The 16116-nt window shown below is 28.3% G+C and overlaps 2 protein-coding genes across 4 annotated transcripts; one reads left to right on the top strand and one right to left on the bottom strand.

Annotated features, from left to right (window-relative positions):
- The first annotated feature begins 2425 nt into the window (after positions 1-2425).
- Positions 2426-2806, top strand: LOC113855778 (E3 ubiquitin-protein ligase RNF181-like). The gene has a single exon (XM_027487411.1). It carries the CDS (start codon positions 2426-2428, stop codon positions 2804-2806), a length of 381 nt encoding a protein of 126 aa, XP_027343212.1.
- A 2464-nt stretch (positions 2807-5270) lies between these two features.
- On the bottom strand, positions 5271-10579 carry LOC113853655 (NADP-dependent malic enzyme-like). 3 transcript variants are annotated; one of them, XM_027484150.1, is made up of 19 exons: positions 10008-10579; positions 9589-9709; positions 9401-9475; positions 8786-8937; positions 8601-8706; positions 8425-8490; positions 8235-8330; positions 8063-8134; positions 7887-7970; positions 7711-7809; positions 7458-7505; positions 7302-7355; positions 7083-7181; positions 6917-7006; positions 6742-6819; positions 6535-6609; positions 6351-6441; positions 5784-5912; positions 5271-5651 (listed from the first exon to the last, which is right to left on the bottom strand). In XM_027484150.1, exons 1-19 carry the CDS (start codon positions 10157-10159, stop codon positions 5563-5565), a joined length of 1776 nt encoding a protein of 591 aa, XP_027339951.1. In that variant the 5' UTR covers positions 10160-10579; the 3' UTR covers positions 5271-5562. The 3 variants fall into 3 exon arrangements, with proteins under 3 accessions (XP_027339951.1, XP_027339953.1, XP_027339952.1); XM_027484152.1 differs by having other exon boundaries at positions 5330-5651; positions 7173-7181; positions 10008-10337; XM_027484151.1 differs by having other exon boundaries at positions 5444-5651; positions 7302-7345; positions 7448-7505; positions 10008-10337.
- Between the last annotated feature and the right edge of the window lie 5537 nt (positions 10580-16116).

Consider the following 16116-nt stretch of genomic DNA (forward strand, 5'->3'; position numbering starts at 1 on the left):
ATGTATCCATCCTCTCAAGTGGTATAAAAAATATTTCCCTTATTTTTTAAGAAATCAGAACACAATTGTTCGTCCTTATTGGTTTTTTTTTTTTTTCTTCCAGGAACTAACATATAATTAAAACTCACAGTACATTCATGGCACACCTACAAGAACCAAGCCATAATAAATGGATACTTCAATGCTATATATCAAATCATTACAAAACTGTACAACACATTCACATTAAAATTAGGTAAAGAAAACAACAAAAGAAAAAAAAAAAAAAAAAAAAAAGGCAAATCCAAAGTCCATCATAAGATTTACTAGTCTACCTGTTTAATTGCGCATACTGGGCCTGACAAAAAAAAAAGGGCATAGAGCTCTAAAGTCTTATCCTATGATTTGGTAAGTGGAAACTATAAGTATGTTTAATTTACTTTTAAAAATAATTTGTAGTTTTCTTTAAATGAAATTCAATGTTTTATGTTTTTTTTTTTTTTCATTTCAAAATTAAATTTTAAAAGTGACTTACAAATCATTTTGAAATTTAATTTATGTAAAACAATAAAGGACCTAAAGGAATACAAATAGTAAAAATAAGATGTGCGAGGAGCATAGAGGGAGGAATTGTAACAGTGAATTCAGCTATGATTCGAGTAATCTTTGAGGATTTAATATAAAATTTTATAAATATAAATATTGCAGTAAAGTTTATATTTTATAAGGAATTAAATAAAAAATTAATAAAATTATAAGGAAAAACAATTAATTTCATAAAAATAAAATTTAAACTTTATTACCACCGGCATATTTTATACACACAAAATATTAATGAAATTATTAATTAATGACTTATTGTAATTTTTAACATAAATTATAATAATTTTTGTAAAAAAATTAACAAATATTATTAGCACGAAAATATATAGATTACGTGTAGATCAGATTAGAATTAATTTGATTTATATCAATTAATGAAAGTAAGTTTACTTGAACTACTTACGCTGGCAACCGAACGCCATGACAAGCTCCATGCGAGTAAATAAAAAGTAATCATATGTCCGTAATACTGTTTCATCACTCCGATTCGGGTTTTAACAGCATCATAATTCTAAAATTTTTATGCTATTATATTAATGTCTAATTATTCAAGATTTATTGAAAATACACTAACTCTTTATTGTATTAAATTAAGTATAATACACTGCCGAGTACATGAATCAATTATCGTAAAGTTATTTAAATTTAATCAGTGATATGAGTTTGAATATTTAGAATTTATAGGTATTATTTATATTTTAAATCATATAATAAAACTGATATATATATAATTTTATTTATTAATTTTCATTAAAAAAACTAAAGTTGAAAAGCTAATAATTAAGATTTAAAAGGGATCGGTTCTATTATTTAATTCTTAAAAAATAATATTGAATATAATATCATAATTATTATATTTTATATTTTATATTTTTATATTTTTTTGTATGATTTTAAATATAAAAATCACTTAAATAGCCCCATTTATTGGTAAAAAAAAGATATTAAAAAACGACAAATCTAACTAGAATTGGTTAAATAAGTCAATCTATCCCATCAGAACAACATAATGGTTTAGGCTATTGAATTTAAAGTCAAAATAAAATTAATCTTTTTTAACCTGACTTAAAAAAATGTATGAAAATAGACCTCTTGATATGGATTCAACCGCCACTCTCAGTGTATTAATATTATTATTGTTGTAGTAATTAAACATCATAATTATGCATTTACATTAACATTACATTTATATATAATTAATAAAGTGAGTCTACCCAATCAAGTTGATCTAAATTTATCTCATAAAATCTAAGGTTTAGAGTAAATATTGAATATGAATTTAATTCAGAATTTTTAGTCTAATTCAATCTCATGCAGGCTAAACGTTTTACTTGCCTTGGGCACAATTTTTATGATTACTGATTAGATCCACAATTTTTATGACCCAAATGAGCGAATAAACTCGTATTAGTGAGATATCATGTTAATAAACTCTAATTTTTTTTATAGCTAAATATATCAATCTGAACTTGGTCGAAATACTCGAATTAACAACAATAGAGCTAACCATGCCTGCTGGTAGTTTGAAAATAATATATTGCTAATTTTTTACGAGTACAATTTCACATAATTAAAAGAAAATAATTTTTATGGTGTTTTGTTAATTAAGAATATATAAATACGTAAAACAATGATCGTTGGTTAAATTTTCTAAAATATTTAAAAAATATTGATTAATAAAGAGAATATACATCTATAAGAAAGTTGATATAAAAACATAATAATTGCTATTCTAATTCCCGGTCTAGTCAATAACCATGGGACAACTTGTTACACGCTGATACATTAATTTATCATTCTCTATATAAGCTAAAAAATAAGATAGCTCTATGGTGATTGTGCAATGGATAGCGACAACGTTAACCTTATAGTTTCACAGAGCAACAACAATATTGTGATGATGCCGCAGTCTTCGTTGTCGGAGTCAAACAATTTCATAGATTTGGAAATTTTTGATCTGGACGAGGCTCTTGCGGTGGACGGAGAATCACGGCATGTATTTGCAGCGTGGAAGACCTTCGTCTCCAACTTGCCGACGGTTAACGACGTGACGGAGGATGATGTATGCTCCGTTTGCATGGAAGGGTTCGGTGACGATAACTCAGATGGGGAAAAGAAAAGAGTTCCGTGCGGTCACGTGTACCACTCAAACTGCATCACCCTCTGGTTAGAGCACTGCAACTCTTGCCCGCTGTGTCGCCGCCATATCTCTCTTCATATATAAATCCCAATTCAGCTTTTGCCTTTTCCTGTAAAATATAATATAATATATTCTCCATTTTACTTCAAACTTTGGTCTATAGTTTGAACTTTGAACAGCGATTTCATACTGGGAAACTTTCAATATTGCGTGTCGTGCACACAGTATAACTTTATGGAACTGTTGTCTAGATTAATGCTCCTCTGCTTTAGAATAATTCTCCTCCTTTGGTCTGAGATCGTATAAAAAATAAATTAATTTTTTAATTATATTGTATACTTAATATTAACTCTTTATAATGCAAAATAAAAAAACATATTTTTTGGCTTATAAAACAATAGCTTTTGCACATTTTAAAATAACAAGAAATCAATATAAATGATTAAAATTAAAAGGCTAAAACTACACATAAGACAAAAAAAAATGTAATTAAACCAATCAAATAACAGAGTTAAATATAATTTTTATTTTTATTTAATTTTTAAAAAAAATTAGTCTTTAACTTTTTAAATTATTTACTTTTGATTCCTAAGAGTGATGTGACTTTAAAAAAAAAATAACATGCGATAATGTCTTAATAAAATTATCAATAGAGGCTAAAAATGATAAATTTTTAAAAACTAAGAATTAATATCAAATTTTTTTAGAGGAACTAAAATTAAAATTTTACAAAAGTATATTTCAGTCAAAAATAAATATATGCAGGTAGGTTTTTTTTATTAGATTGAGAAATTGAAGGATTTGAAAAAAAACTTTATAGGTGGTTGAGAACAGAACCTGAACAGAGGAGTTGAGGTCCTCCTCGTTGGTTTTGTTCCATTCCAGAATGGGAAAACAGAGAGCAGAAGTAGAAGCCCGTCAGCGTCAAGCAATCCTCAATTGTATTGATCTCTCCAATCCTAACCCCAACCAAACAGTTAATTTGCTCAAACAAGCAACACCTTTCTTTCCCCTCTGTTTGCAACTTTCTTTATTTCTCAGTTTTGAATTTTGGTCCAATCTTCCACTTCTTAGTCATCGCAGAGATGTGTGTGAATGGAGGAGGCAAAATGACACGTGTGTAATGTGGCATGAATGATAACGTGGCGGCGGCAATTGTAATTGCTATATTTTTCTTGGGTGAAGCATTTGATGTGGAAGAGAATGTTGTCGGGGACAATTGTGAAACAAAATCAGGAAAGTTCTGTTTTGAAGTTTCGAGGGATGCGAATTGTGAAAGTTGAAGGAAAACAAATAAAGGCTTTCATAATAACTTATATCACGATGTTTTGTAGAGTATATGATGTTATCTTTGTTTTTGGGCACGATAATGTTGTCAGATTTAGACAAAAATTTGTGTAATATTGTTTGTTAAAGGCCTTTGACATGACAAAGGTTACATGTTTTTGTGATTGTTTCACTTAATCTATTTTTCCGTTCAAATGCAATAATTGATTATTTTTATTCTATGAAAAAACAATAGGCGCAATTTCAAAAATAAAGATAAATGTTTGATCTTATTATATGTTTTATAATATTGATTACATATTAAATTTTGGCCCATGTGATTACTTTCTAATCATGTCAGAATATGATTCCTTCTCCAACTCAAGTTCCACCTTTTGCTAGCAATTTGTTCTTTAAATAAACCATTGCATCAAAAGGAATATGTTACGACCAAAAAAAGATACCATGAATTGTTAAATTGGAACCTAATAATGATTAAACTTATTGGTTTAATTTTTTAAGTTTTAGGAAATTTCTTTTCATTATTTGAGTGTGGGATAGAAATTACCTGTTCTTACAAGTAATTATATAGGCTTCATTATTAAACTCAAGTTTACTTCCCAACTAACCCATCCTCTTGGGTAAACCTATATTTAAATAAAAAATATTTAATAAGTGATTTAAAAATTGTGGGTTCAAGTATCGATTGTTTAAATCAACTGATAATATCCTCTTATTTCTTCATAATACCATGGAATGCTAACATCTTTATGAACCTGTTAATTGCTTTCTTATTTTAGTTTACAAAGTTATATTTATTTTGATGAATTTAATTTGAATACATTAACGGTATCGTTTTTTCTTTTTTTTACATTATTATCTAATTATAGACTGTTATAGAATTCAAAAATATTTGATAATAATTACTTTAAAATTCATATCTAGGATAATTTCTAATTAATTACCCATATAACAATTTTTATACTAATATATCTAAATTAAACTATATTTTAATACACATTTTTAATACTTTTTATAAAAAAAAAATTCTATTTCTCACCGTTAAATCATTCATTTTATATTCCACTTTTCTTTCTTTTTTTTCTCTCTTCCTAACTCTTTTTGTTACAAAAGAAATTGTTCAAAAAATATTATATAAATACAACCTCTCTAATTTCCAAAATTAGAAAAAGAAATCAAAACATTATCTGCATAATTCAATAATTTTAGGATATATTTAAAATTTAAATCATAAAAAAATAGAGAGGAAGAGAATATTTTCATAGCCGCTGATATTATTAGTATCATTATTATTATTATATAAAGGCAACAGAACATGGTACAACAGGCAAATAACTGGAGCTATTATGTTTTTAGTAACCATTGCCATTGGCATGACATGACATGACATGAAATGAAATAAGGATTTCATAATAGAAACTAGATAAAGCATTGATTTAAGAAAAGCTTAAAATCGTTTATTCTTTGACATGCATAAATGGACAGGACACCAAACTCCAAACACATCCTTAGTAAAGCCTAAAGCCCTCAAGTCAATGGTTAGTTGGACCCATTCACCTATAGTTGCGGTATACAGGGGTATACATGCAACTCTCCGCATACTTCACAAGATTCTGAGGACGAGGTAGATGTGTAGCCAAGCCTACAAAGATAGTTGAAACACTTGTTTAGTTTAAATTAAAATGAAATGAATTCTTGAGATTGTGATCTTGAACTATAACTAGTATGAATGAGGAAGCAACCGTTATTGTGTGAAGACAATGAGAGCACACACCTAATTCATATGCTTTGGCAGCAACATTTGCAGCTATGTTAGCTGAAATTTTTCTGATATTAGGAAATGGAGGGTAAATCAAACCCTGTTTGTAGTTCTCCTGTGTCACTTGTTTAGCCAATGCTTCCGCTGTACAATTCATGAGAAGAATGTGGTTCATTCCTTTGTCAATTTTACGTGATCTAAAGGCATTGTTTATGTGTAAGCATTGCACAATTGCTGTAAGATAATATATGCAGTGGTCCACTTATAGCCAACGATGGGAAAAGCTTAATTGAAATAAAGTAGAAAGTTAGGAAATAGAAACTTTAATATATTCACTTAATCATGATTCATGTACTGACATATTCATATATTAGTAGGTTCTGAGTGTAATTCATTTCTACATGTATATTAGTCAATGAGTAAGTTAGATATGTGCTCTTAAGCCAAGAGAATTCACAAGGGAATATTAAAATAAAGTGAGTTTTTATTAGTCTAAGTATTCGCTTGTCTACCACCTCCTTCAAAAGAACTCAACATCATGTTCATTGGATCTATAATGGTAAATTTGTCATATTCACTTACAGGCTGCTAGAAGCATATCATCATGCACTCGAATTGCTCCTGAGATTACTAAACCCAAACCAAAGCCTGGGAAAATGTAAGCATTGTTGGCCTGAATTAACAAGGAAGGAAACAAATTATGATGATGTTCTTATTTAACTAATTGTTAGAGAGACATTAATGAATCTGAAGAAGATTTTGAAACCTGGCCAGATGCGTAAACTTTGCCCTTGTATTCAACAGGATCAAATGGACTCCCACTAGCAAAAATTGCACGACCCTTTTGAGAAACAAGCAAACAAATTGTGGAGATTATTAATATTATCGCAAAAATGTTGGAGTGACAAGCTTAATTTGCATCGAATAACACTCAACCGGGTCTAGAGAAAGAAACGATAATCTGTTATTTTACCTCACTCCACTGGTAAGCCTCTTCAGCTGTACACTCAGACTGCGAGGTTGGATTGGAAAGAGCCATAATGAGAGGTTTCTGCAGGCCAAGCATGATAGAGATACGGTTCTTATTTAAGATGATATATATACCCACACAAATGCTCATCCACAACAAGAGTGAGATAAGAATTTACATCATTGTTTCTGGTCATAGCCTCAACTACTTCCTTTGTAAATGTTCTTCCTACTCCTGATGATCCAATCAAAATTGTTGGCTTGATTATCTGAAAGAATGAGGTAATTAAGGATAAGGACATATCAAAGGCAACCATTACAAGCCATAAACAGACATTAAAACACCTTAACAGCATCTAGGAGACTGTTAACGGGCTCATGTTCATGAGCCCAAGGCTTCTTGAAGGGTTGAAGTGAATTTTTCCGTGAACTAACAATTAAACCCTGCAAGAGAAAAAAGAAATAATACTTTAGAAAACTGAATCAAATTAAGATTAAAAGTTAAAAAGAATGAATTTGAGAAGAGAATAGTTTGTGACAGAAACTTATCATGCTTTCTACTACCTTTGAGTCTACAAGCCATATCTTCTTGCGACTCTCTTCTATAGGTGTCTTAGTCTGCCACAAAAACAATAGAAACATAAACAGAATATCACCAATTGTAATTTAAAAGGACCTCAAGAAATCAATATTACTGATATATAGACAATAATGATTCACCTGCTTTGACATCTCAAGAGCTATTAGCTCTGCTATACCAGTACCTGCCTGAAAGCATGACAAAGAGTGAGTTAGATGACAGAACAATAGGCGATGTGCTTGCATGAATTACCACCCTGAAGTAAAGATGAAATATAGATAATGAAAAATGAATCATTTAAATTATCTTATGCTGTATACTGCTTTGTTACTTTGGTCATTTCCCTTCACTTCAATAGCATGTAAAAGGGTGCAAAATAGATAATGGTCTTACTTCTCCTGCACCAAGGAAGAGGAATGTGTGATCAGCCAAGGTAACTCCTATGAGCTTCAGGGCTGCTACAACACCAGCTAGAACAACGGATGCAGTCCCCTGAGGTAACATATTAATAATTAGAAAATACTAATCTTCTTCAAGAAACACATGCCAGATTTTGTGAAATATGATACCTGTATATCATCATTGAAAACAAGATGAGTTGTACCATATTTTGCAAGCAACTCAAAAGCATTGTGATTTGCAAAATCTTCAAACTGAAAAAATAATCTAAAAGAATAAGACACTCCAATTGAAGGACATAGGATCAGAAGCCACATAAACCATCACGAAGGGAATTTGTATCAACCTGTACAAGAACTTTTTCCCCGTAGTTTTGCTTCACAGCAGTCATGAACTTATGCAGAAGTTCATAATATTCCTAAGATACCATTGAAGTTGCCTCAGATAATCAAGACAAGATAAACAATGCAATAATATGATAAAATAATAAAACAACTTTGAGCAAGACATATTCAAACCTGCCCAGTTGCCCTCTTTTGTCTAAGCCCAATGTAAAATTCATCATTTAGTAATTGCTCATTATTAGTCCCCACATCAATCGTAATAGGCAAACACTAACCACAAAAATCAAATGTAAGAAAAAAGAAAGGAATCATATGACACATGAAAGAATAAAATGTGAAGAAACAACAGAAGGACAATTCTTACTGCTGAAGGACGAACTCCTCCTAGTGCTGTGTATAAAGCCAATTTACCAACAGGAATTCCCATCCCCTGAAGCACAACCAACATAATCAATTTAAATGTGAAACCTAGCTCCTCAACTTTCACCATGTCTCTATTTTCATTTTAAATTAAGGAGTTTGATTCCCCTGCAGAAATACCTGACATCCAAGATCCCCAAGTCCCAAAATCCTCTCACCATCAGTTACAACAATAACTTGAATACTCCTCTCAGGCCAGTTTTTCAAAACCTCAAGGATTTTCCCCCTGCAAATGGTCAACAGCTTTATATCCCTGCATCAAACTTGTTCTAAAATTGCATGCTAATGAAAATAAAGAATTATACTTCTCTTTCAAACTAATGTAAAGACCCTGAGGACGCCTGAATATGCTTCCATATTTCTGGCAAGCCTCACCAACAGTAGGAGTATATACAACTGGGAGCAATTCCTCAACATTATCAATCAGAAGTTTGTAAAACAGCCTTTCATTCCTCTCCTGTATACCAAAACCAGAACAACATGCTGTGTTGGTTACTTTTCAATTCATATCCTCGTTTTATATAAGAGGCCTACATCAGTTTTCACAAGTAGATTAATATAATTTTTTTAATCTCCTTCTTACAACATTCAAGAGGAAATAGTTCAAAGCACTACTAGGTGTAGAAAAGAGATCATGAAAAAAGGAAATTGGTGTCATGTATTTCCCGTGATTGTATACCACGGATTATAGGCAACTTAGTGCATATTTAGTTTCACGTTTAAATGGTCATGGATTCACATTTAATTCAACGCCAGAAGTTGTAACTTATGCATCGAATCCGCATTTACAGTTTTTCTCAATGCATTTTCAAACAAGACACTTAATTGTTGATATGAGTATTAACACCATGAACAAGAGAAACTGAACAAGAACAAATCTCCTGCTGTTCAATGTAACTATGATAAGTTTAAATTCCTGCCTGAAGGTCCATCATGGCCATGTATTTTTGCAAGGGAACTTGATACTGTCGGATGCTGTTCATCAGTTTCTTTTCCTATAGACAGTAGAAAGGAATAATGAGAACCAGAGAGAAGGGCGAAGAGGAAAATAACAGTAATACCCTCATAGATTATAGATAAAAATCATAGATTATCGTAAAACACAAACCTGAAGTTGCTGAGTGCTGACAGTGGGAGGCAGAAGGCCACGCAAATAGTGTGCATCCCTCTCTATCTCAGTGAAAGCCAACCCTTTGTTGTACTGTGGATCCCTTAGCAGAGAATACCCACTGCATGTACCAAAAATTCACATACACCACAGATTCAGAGAGAACCATTTGCTAAAAACACAAGCCTAATGTCAAAATTAATCTAGTATAAGCAAAATTGCAGAGCTATCAGCTAAGCAAAACTCCAAGAATTTCATTCCATAAATATTTTTTTTAAGGAGTGCACTCAAATATTTTGTTTGAAATACTATAATGTTAATGATCAAATTTCAAATATAAGCATGATCATATATATAGTCCAGCACATGTAATTAATCCCATGAACCCATGCATGTGATGATGTGAGTACGAATATGACCTGGCAACCGAGAAAGTCCAAGGGGTGACAAGTTGGTCCTCGGTGGCGCGATCCTCACCGTAGATATCCTCAACACCGCCGCTGACGCTGGATCTTGGGCTGAGGTCCAACACTGACTCACCATCTCTCAGAGCCTTCAGTGTGCTCTCCATCTTCCTCTCGATTACTTTCTTCTCTTCCTCTTCTTCACCACTGCTATGAATATGATGATGATGATGATGCTTGGAGCTCACACACAACACAACTTTTTCTGATATTTTCCTCTGGGAACTGCCACACCATCCAGAAATATGAAGTTGATCAAGTACCTATGTCCCTACTTTCACAGAAGTAACAAGGCAAACACAACAACTATATGAAGGACAAGTCAAAGGAAGAGATTAAGGTGTGCAAGCGGGGTGCGTGTGTATCGTGTCAGTTTGTCAAGTCTTTCTTTGCTTTTACATGTCCGTAAATGTTTAAATAACTGTGACCAAGTTGAAATTTTTCAACGTAAAAAAAGAATCATCATGTGGGTAAGAGTTAAATTAAATGCCGTTAAACTGGCTAAGTTCAATGAAATCATTGTGATAATGAGATAAAAATAATGAAGAAGTAGAGAGAATGAAAAGACAAAGGTTTTGTCTGTGTCTGGCGATAGATGACAGTGGGGAACAGGTGGCGCTCTTTCCTCTCGAATGGGTTGGGGAACAATGTGTCTCTTGTCACGTATTCTTTCTTTCTTGTTCGAGAAATGGGGAAATTGGATAATGTTATAATAATAAAAATAATATGTTTTATTGTTCTATAATTTTTTGATTTGTTTTAGTTTTAGAACTTGAAGCTGTGTGTTTTATTTGTATATTGCGTTAACATTATTATTAAATCAAATCATTAAAACGTAATTCAGAGTTTATAAAATGATATGTATTTTTATATGAATTGTTTAAACTATACAATTAATAGGATTGTCAAATAAATGCAAGTGTCCAAAGCCTAAGGAAATGGGCAGTGTGATGACACGTGTGTTGAGGTGTTTGTCGTGGACGAAACAAGGTTGGGAATATCTTATTAAAAGTACTAACTAAAGTTAGAGGTGCATATTTAGAATATTCCTGTCTTTATTTTTTACTCCAATATATATATATATATATATATATATATATATATATATATATATATACACACACAGAGATTAGTAAAATAATAACTTGAAAAAATTAATTAAAATTTAGAATTTTAACTCACTCAAAAAATATATTTAAATCTTACTTATAACACATATGAGAAAGGATAATTTATAAACTTATAAATTATATCTATTTTTATAATATTTAATAATTTTTACTAAATAATTTTATCTTAAAATCTATCTTTAGATTAGAAATTTTATCATATAGATAGTATTTATAAAGTTTTAAATTGGTACAAATAACATTAAAAGCATTTTATTTTATTTATGTATATATTCTTAAATGTTAAAATTAAAAGCATATTATTATTTTTTATACTGTCGTATAATTCATACGAGATTGGTACAGATAATATATAATTATTTAATACAAAATTATTAATGATATAAAAACAGGTAGAATTTAAATTTGTGTATGCCTGTGCACATTAAAGAAAAAAATTAATTAAGAATAAATCTTAAACAATTATTCTTTTCAACAATCATTTATAAAAAATGAATTTAATAAATTTAACTATTAAAATTTTTTATTAATATCATATCAACTATTTTAAAAAAATATATAAAATTTTATAAACTTCTAATCAGATTAGGTAGAAAGTGAATTTTGGTAACTAACCGGTTTAGTAATTTTAATAGTTAAATTAAGTTATATATCAATTTTCAGAGATTAAGTTAACTAATTTTTTTTTTTTATCAATTTACAATTTTTTTCACCTTAAAATTTTGTCATCAATAAAATAGGCCTTTGTATTAGTATAAATGAAAATATAAATATTATTTTTTACCATTCTTAATATTGCATAAGATATGTAAAAAGTAAATTGAAATGATTTTGAATTTTTATTTATTTTAAAAAATTAAGCAAGGATGTATTTAAAAAATAAAATAAAAGCTAAAATATAAAAAGGTAAATAAATATATTAAAATTCAAATTAGCTCTGTCCAGAATTAAAATATTAGAGTATATTTAATTTCTATTTGAAAAATGATTTTTTGTTTTTGAAAATATAAATTTATATTAAAATTTATTTTAAAAAAAAAACTTTTAAAACAAAAATCAAACAATAATAAATAATAACTTAATAGGTCGCCACAAACTATTACAAGACTTTTTGGGTGGTGCAAGTTCCAACAATAGCTTCGGCCTTTTTGGTATGTCCCAAAAACCTTCCCAGAAGCATCCGAGTTGAATTGCACTTTTGCCAGAAACACCAATATCTTTTTATGTGGTGAAGATTAAGACACTTGCACGTTAATCGTGAAGTTTCAAACACCCACATCACATTATCACACCACTTCTATAAACCACAAATACTAACAAGTTTAATCAGATTTGATTTTCATGACCCAAAAAAAAATTTCAGTTTTGATTTTTTATTTTTCGAATAAATAGTTACCATAATGCATAACAATTACATTCAGTATGCAATCATTTTCATTTATGAATGCAAGATGTACTATAAATAAATAAATATTTTGTGCAATGGATATTCATTTTTTTCATATTTTATTATTAGATTATCACCAGTGGTCCAAATAATCATAGACAGTGATACAATATTTATTGCAATAAGCGGATATAAATCTTGGACTTATTAGCAACAGAATCCTAAAATCATTCTATTGAAAATTAAGTGCATTGTTGAGCTAAGGAAAAAAAGAGTGCATTAATTGTTGGATTAATTTATTTAAAAAATAATAATCCTTTATCCTTTATATTAATTATAAATTTGAAAAGATATTTTATATTTTTAATCAATTTTTATGATTTATTTTATATTTTAAAATTAAACAAAAATTTAACATTTTTTTCTTATTAAACTAGTAACTCGTTATCTATTAATATAAAATTAACGATAAAAATTATTCTATATATAAGAGAATATTAAATTCTCTCAATTATAAAAAAATACCATAAATTTATCATTTAGAATCTATAAATAAAATTGGACTAATTAAAAATTCTAATATTACTAATAACAATTATAAATTACATCTATAAAAATTTATTTGGGATTTATTTCTTCTATCACTGTTTACAATCCACTTTTAAATTCTAGTTAATGATGCATCGAAAATATATAAGGAACGGGTTAAAAAAATATAAAAATAAACATTTATAATTATAATATTTTTTAATAATTCTGAAATATGTCATATATACATTTTATGGGTATTTGTTAATACACATAAAATATGAAAATATAAATTTATAATGTTTATGAAAAAAATTATTAAAAAATATTAAAATATAAAATTTCATATGTTTATTTTTTTAATTTATATAATTAAAAATTAATTTTTTAATAAAATCCATCTTAATGATAAATTATAAAATCTCAATATACTCAATATTGATTCAAGAAATTTTTGGTATTCATTAAAATAATTAAAAAAAAATTTCATTTGATTCAATAAAAAACATTAAAATTAGTGTATATAATAGAAAGTTCTTAAAACGTGCATCACATAATGATACGTTGCATGTGAAGGAAATTAAGTATATAAGTCACAAATACTTGTTTAAATTTAAAGTGAATTTTAATACGAGATCTTAAACTTAAAGTAATAAAAATTAAAAAATTTGCTTAATTTTCATATTTCAAGTTTTTCAAAATATAAAATTACATAATTAAATCATTGTAATTAATTAATCAATATTTTATATTCAAACAATAATAAAATTGATTTGTTTAATTGTTTTTCGAGAAATTGATCTTAAGTAACATTTTATTAACTTTATTTTTTACCAATCATTAATCATTGATACATATGGTTGATTTAGACTTAAAAAAACATGCTAACACAAAATATTGATATTATTTCACATCTAAATAATTAAATTATGTCCAAACTTTGAGATAAGTGCCTAAATTTTTACCATTAGATCGATGTTCTAAGTATAAGGTGTTTAACCTCACAAATCTAAGTGTATCATGTAAATCCATGCAGCATCAAAGTTCAAACATTTTTTCCCTCATTTTTTATAAAAAATTTCACACTCTCCCAATGTCTCTGAACAAAAGTATAGAAAAGTTAATGTTATCTTTCGAGGAATTTTGACAGCAAGTATAATATTGTATGTTTAATTTTTCTTTTAAAAATGGTTTTTTATTCTTTTTAAAAATATTGTATAAATTTAGAAAACTATTTTTAAAAACAAATTAAACATGCTCTAAGTCTTTATTTAAGATTCTAAAAAAAAGTTAGATAAAAAAGGCTGAACTTATTAAGGATATTATCAAAATAATAATCTTACATTTTGTTAAGTTTTTCTTTTATAATTTTTTTAAAATTCCATCATCTCTTAAAAATATATTTTACATATTAATTATTATGTAAAAAATATCTTATAATTCATTTTAAATCTCCGTTTATGTTTAGCTGGCCGTACAAATAAATAAAAAATTAATAAATATTATATAAGATCAATAGTGTATCATAATTTAATAAGTGGTTTTTTATCTCAAAAAAGTCTACAAAATAGATTTCAAATAAAATAATATTAATAGATTATTTTGATTAATCTAAAAAATTATTTAAAATTCTCTTTAAGCATGTTGGACCAACCCTATATTAATTTTGAGGAAGAGCACTGATAATCAATAAATATTTTCTCTCAAAATATATATAATTAAACTATTATAGAAAACTGAATTGAATGGGAGTTAAAAAAAAAAAAACTGAATGTGACTTTTTATTCGCCATCAACATAAATTCTTCAACACCTGCCAATTATATTACAAACACACACACACACTCGAGTCTTGAATGATGTTGCAGACAAAAACATAGAGCAACGACTTGATTTTTTCACATTTTTTCATGCATATGGATGTTGATAACATCTTTAAGCAAAAAAGTTGTTTTAAACTTTTGAATGGGTAGGATTTTATATGGATTAGTATACTTCAATTGAAACTTTCCATACTTAGTCTTAATGGACAAAAATATTGTCAACAAGTCATGATTGAGTATGAATCTCTGATCAAATTTCATTTAGACAAAAACTGTACGATTCAGTCAAACAAAATTTTGCACTCTTATTTAAGTAAAAAAAAATTTCGCTTAAACGAGAGTGCAAAATACACTGACTAGACGGTCCAATCATGAAACTGAATCCGCGTCAAGTTGAGCTTTAGAAAAGTTTGAGGAGGAGGTGATACCGATTTTTCTATAGATATCTATGTCACTCAACTTGAATATGTGAATGATTTCATCAAAGACCTTTCTTTAAAATTTGAGTAAGGTGCTACCATGGAAGGTTAAAAGAGATTGTTTTGAGTTTGGCTTTGAGAAGTAATTTCTTATATTAAAATAATAAAAAAAGACATTTTTCCTTTTTATTTATTTAAATAATACAAATTTTTTATAACATTTCTTTTTTTTTTCTTTCTTTTATTCAAATAAAGCATATTAGTAAATATTTTTTTAAAAAGTAATAATCAGAGTGATAAAAGAAAAAAAAAAACTATGCAAGTATAAGAAAACTATAACTGGTTAAATAAACCTATTTATAATAAGCAAGCATATTAGTCACCCAAAAAGATATCGCAAAGATAGTTCAAAAATCTTTTACAGTAACAAACGAAAAAGAAGAACCATTAAGAGACAATTAGAACCTTTTTATGGCAAAAACTATGGATCGAACTTTTGATTTGATGATAATCTCACTGGTATGTTCTGCCTAATTAGAACCTTCACCCGTTCTCTTTTAATCCTTCTACATGTTCATCTATCACACTTGTCACTCTAGGATTGGAAGAGATAACCTTAACACTTCACATTTTAACCGTTAATCAATTGGACATATATCTAACATAAATCATATATATTCTCATAGTTCCAAAAGACAATATATAACAAATCTACACTGCTATGGTTCCAAGTGTTTTCCCCCTTTCAAATAAAGCAGAGAACTTTCCAAGTGTCTAT

This window comes from Abrus precatorius, unplaced genomic scaffold, assembly GCF_003935025.1.
Source record: "Abrus precatorius isolate BTA unplaced genomic scaffold, Abrus_2018 Scaffold11, whole genome shotgun sequence".
NCBI classification, from domain to species: domain Eukaryota; kingdom Viridiplantae; phylum Streptophyta; class Magnoliopsida; order Fabales; family Fabaceae; genus Abrus; species Abrus precatorius.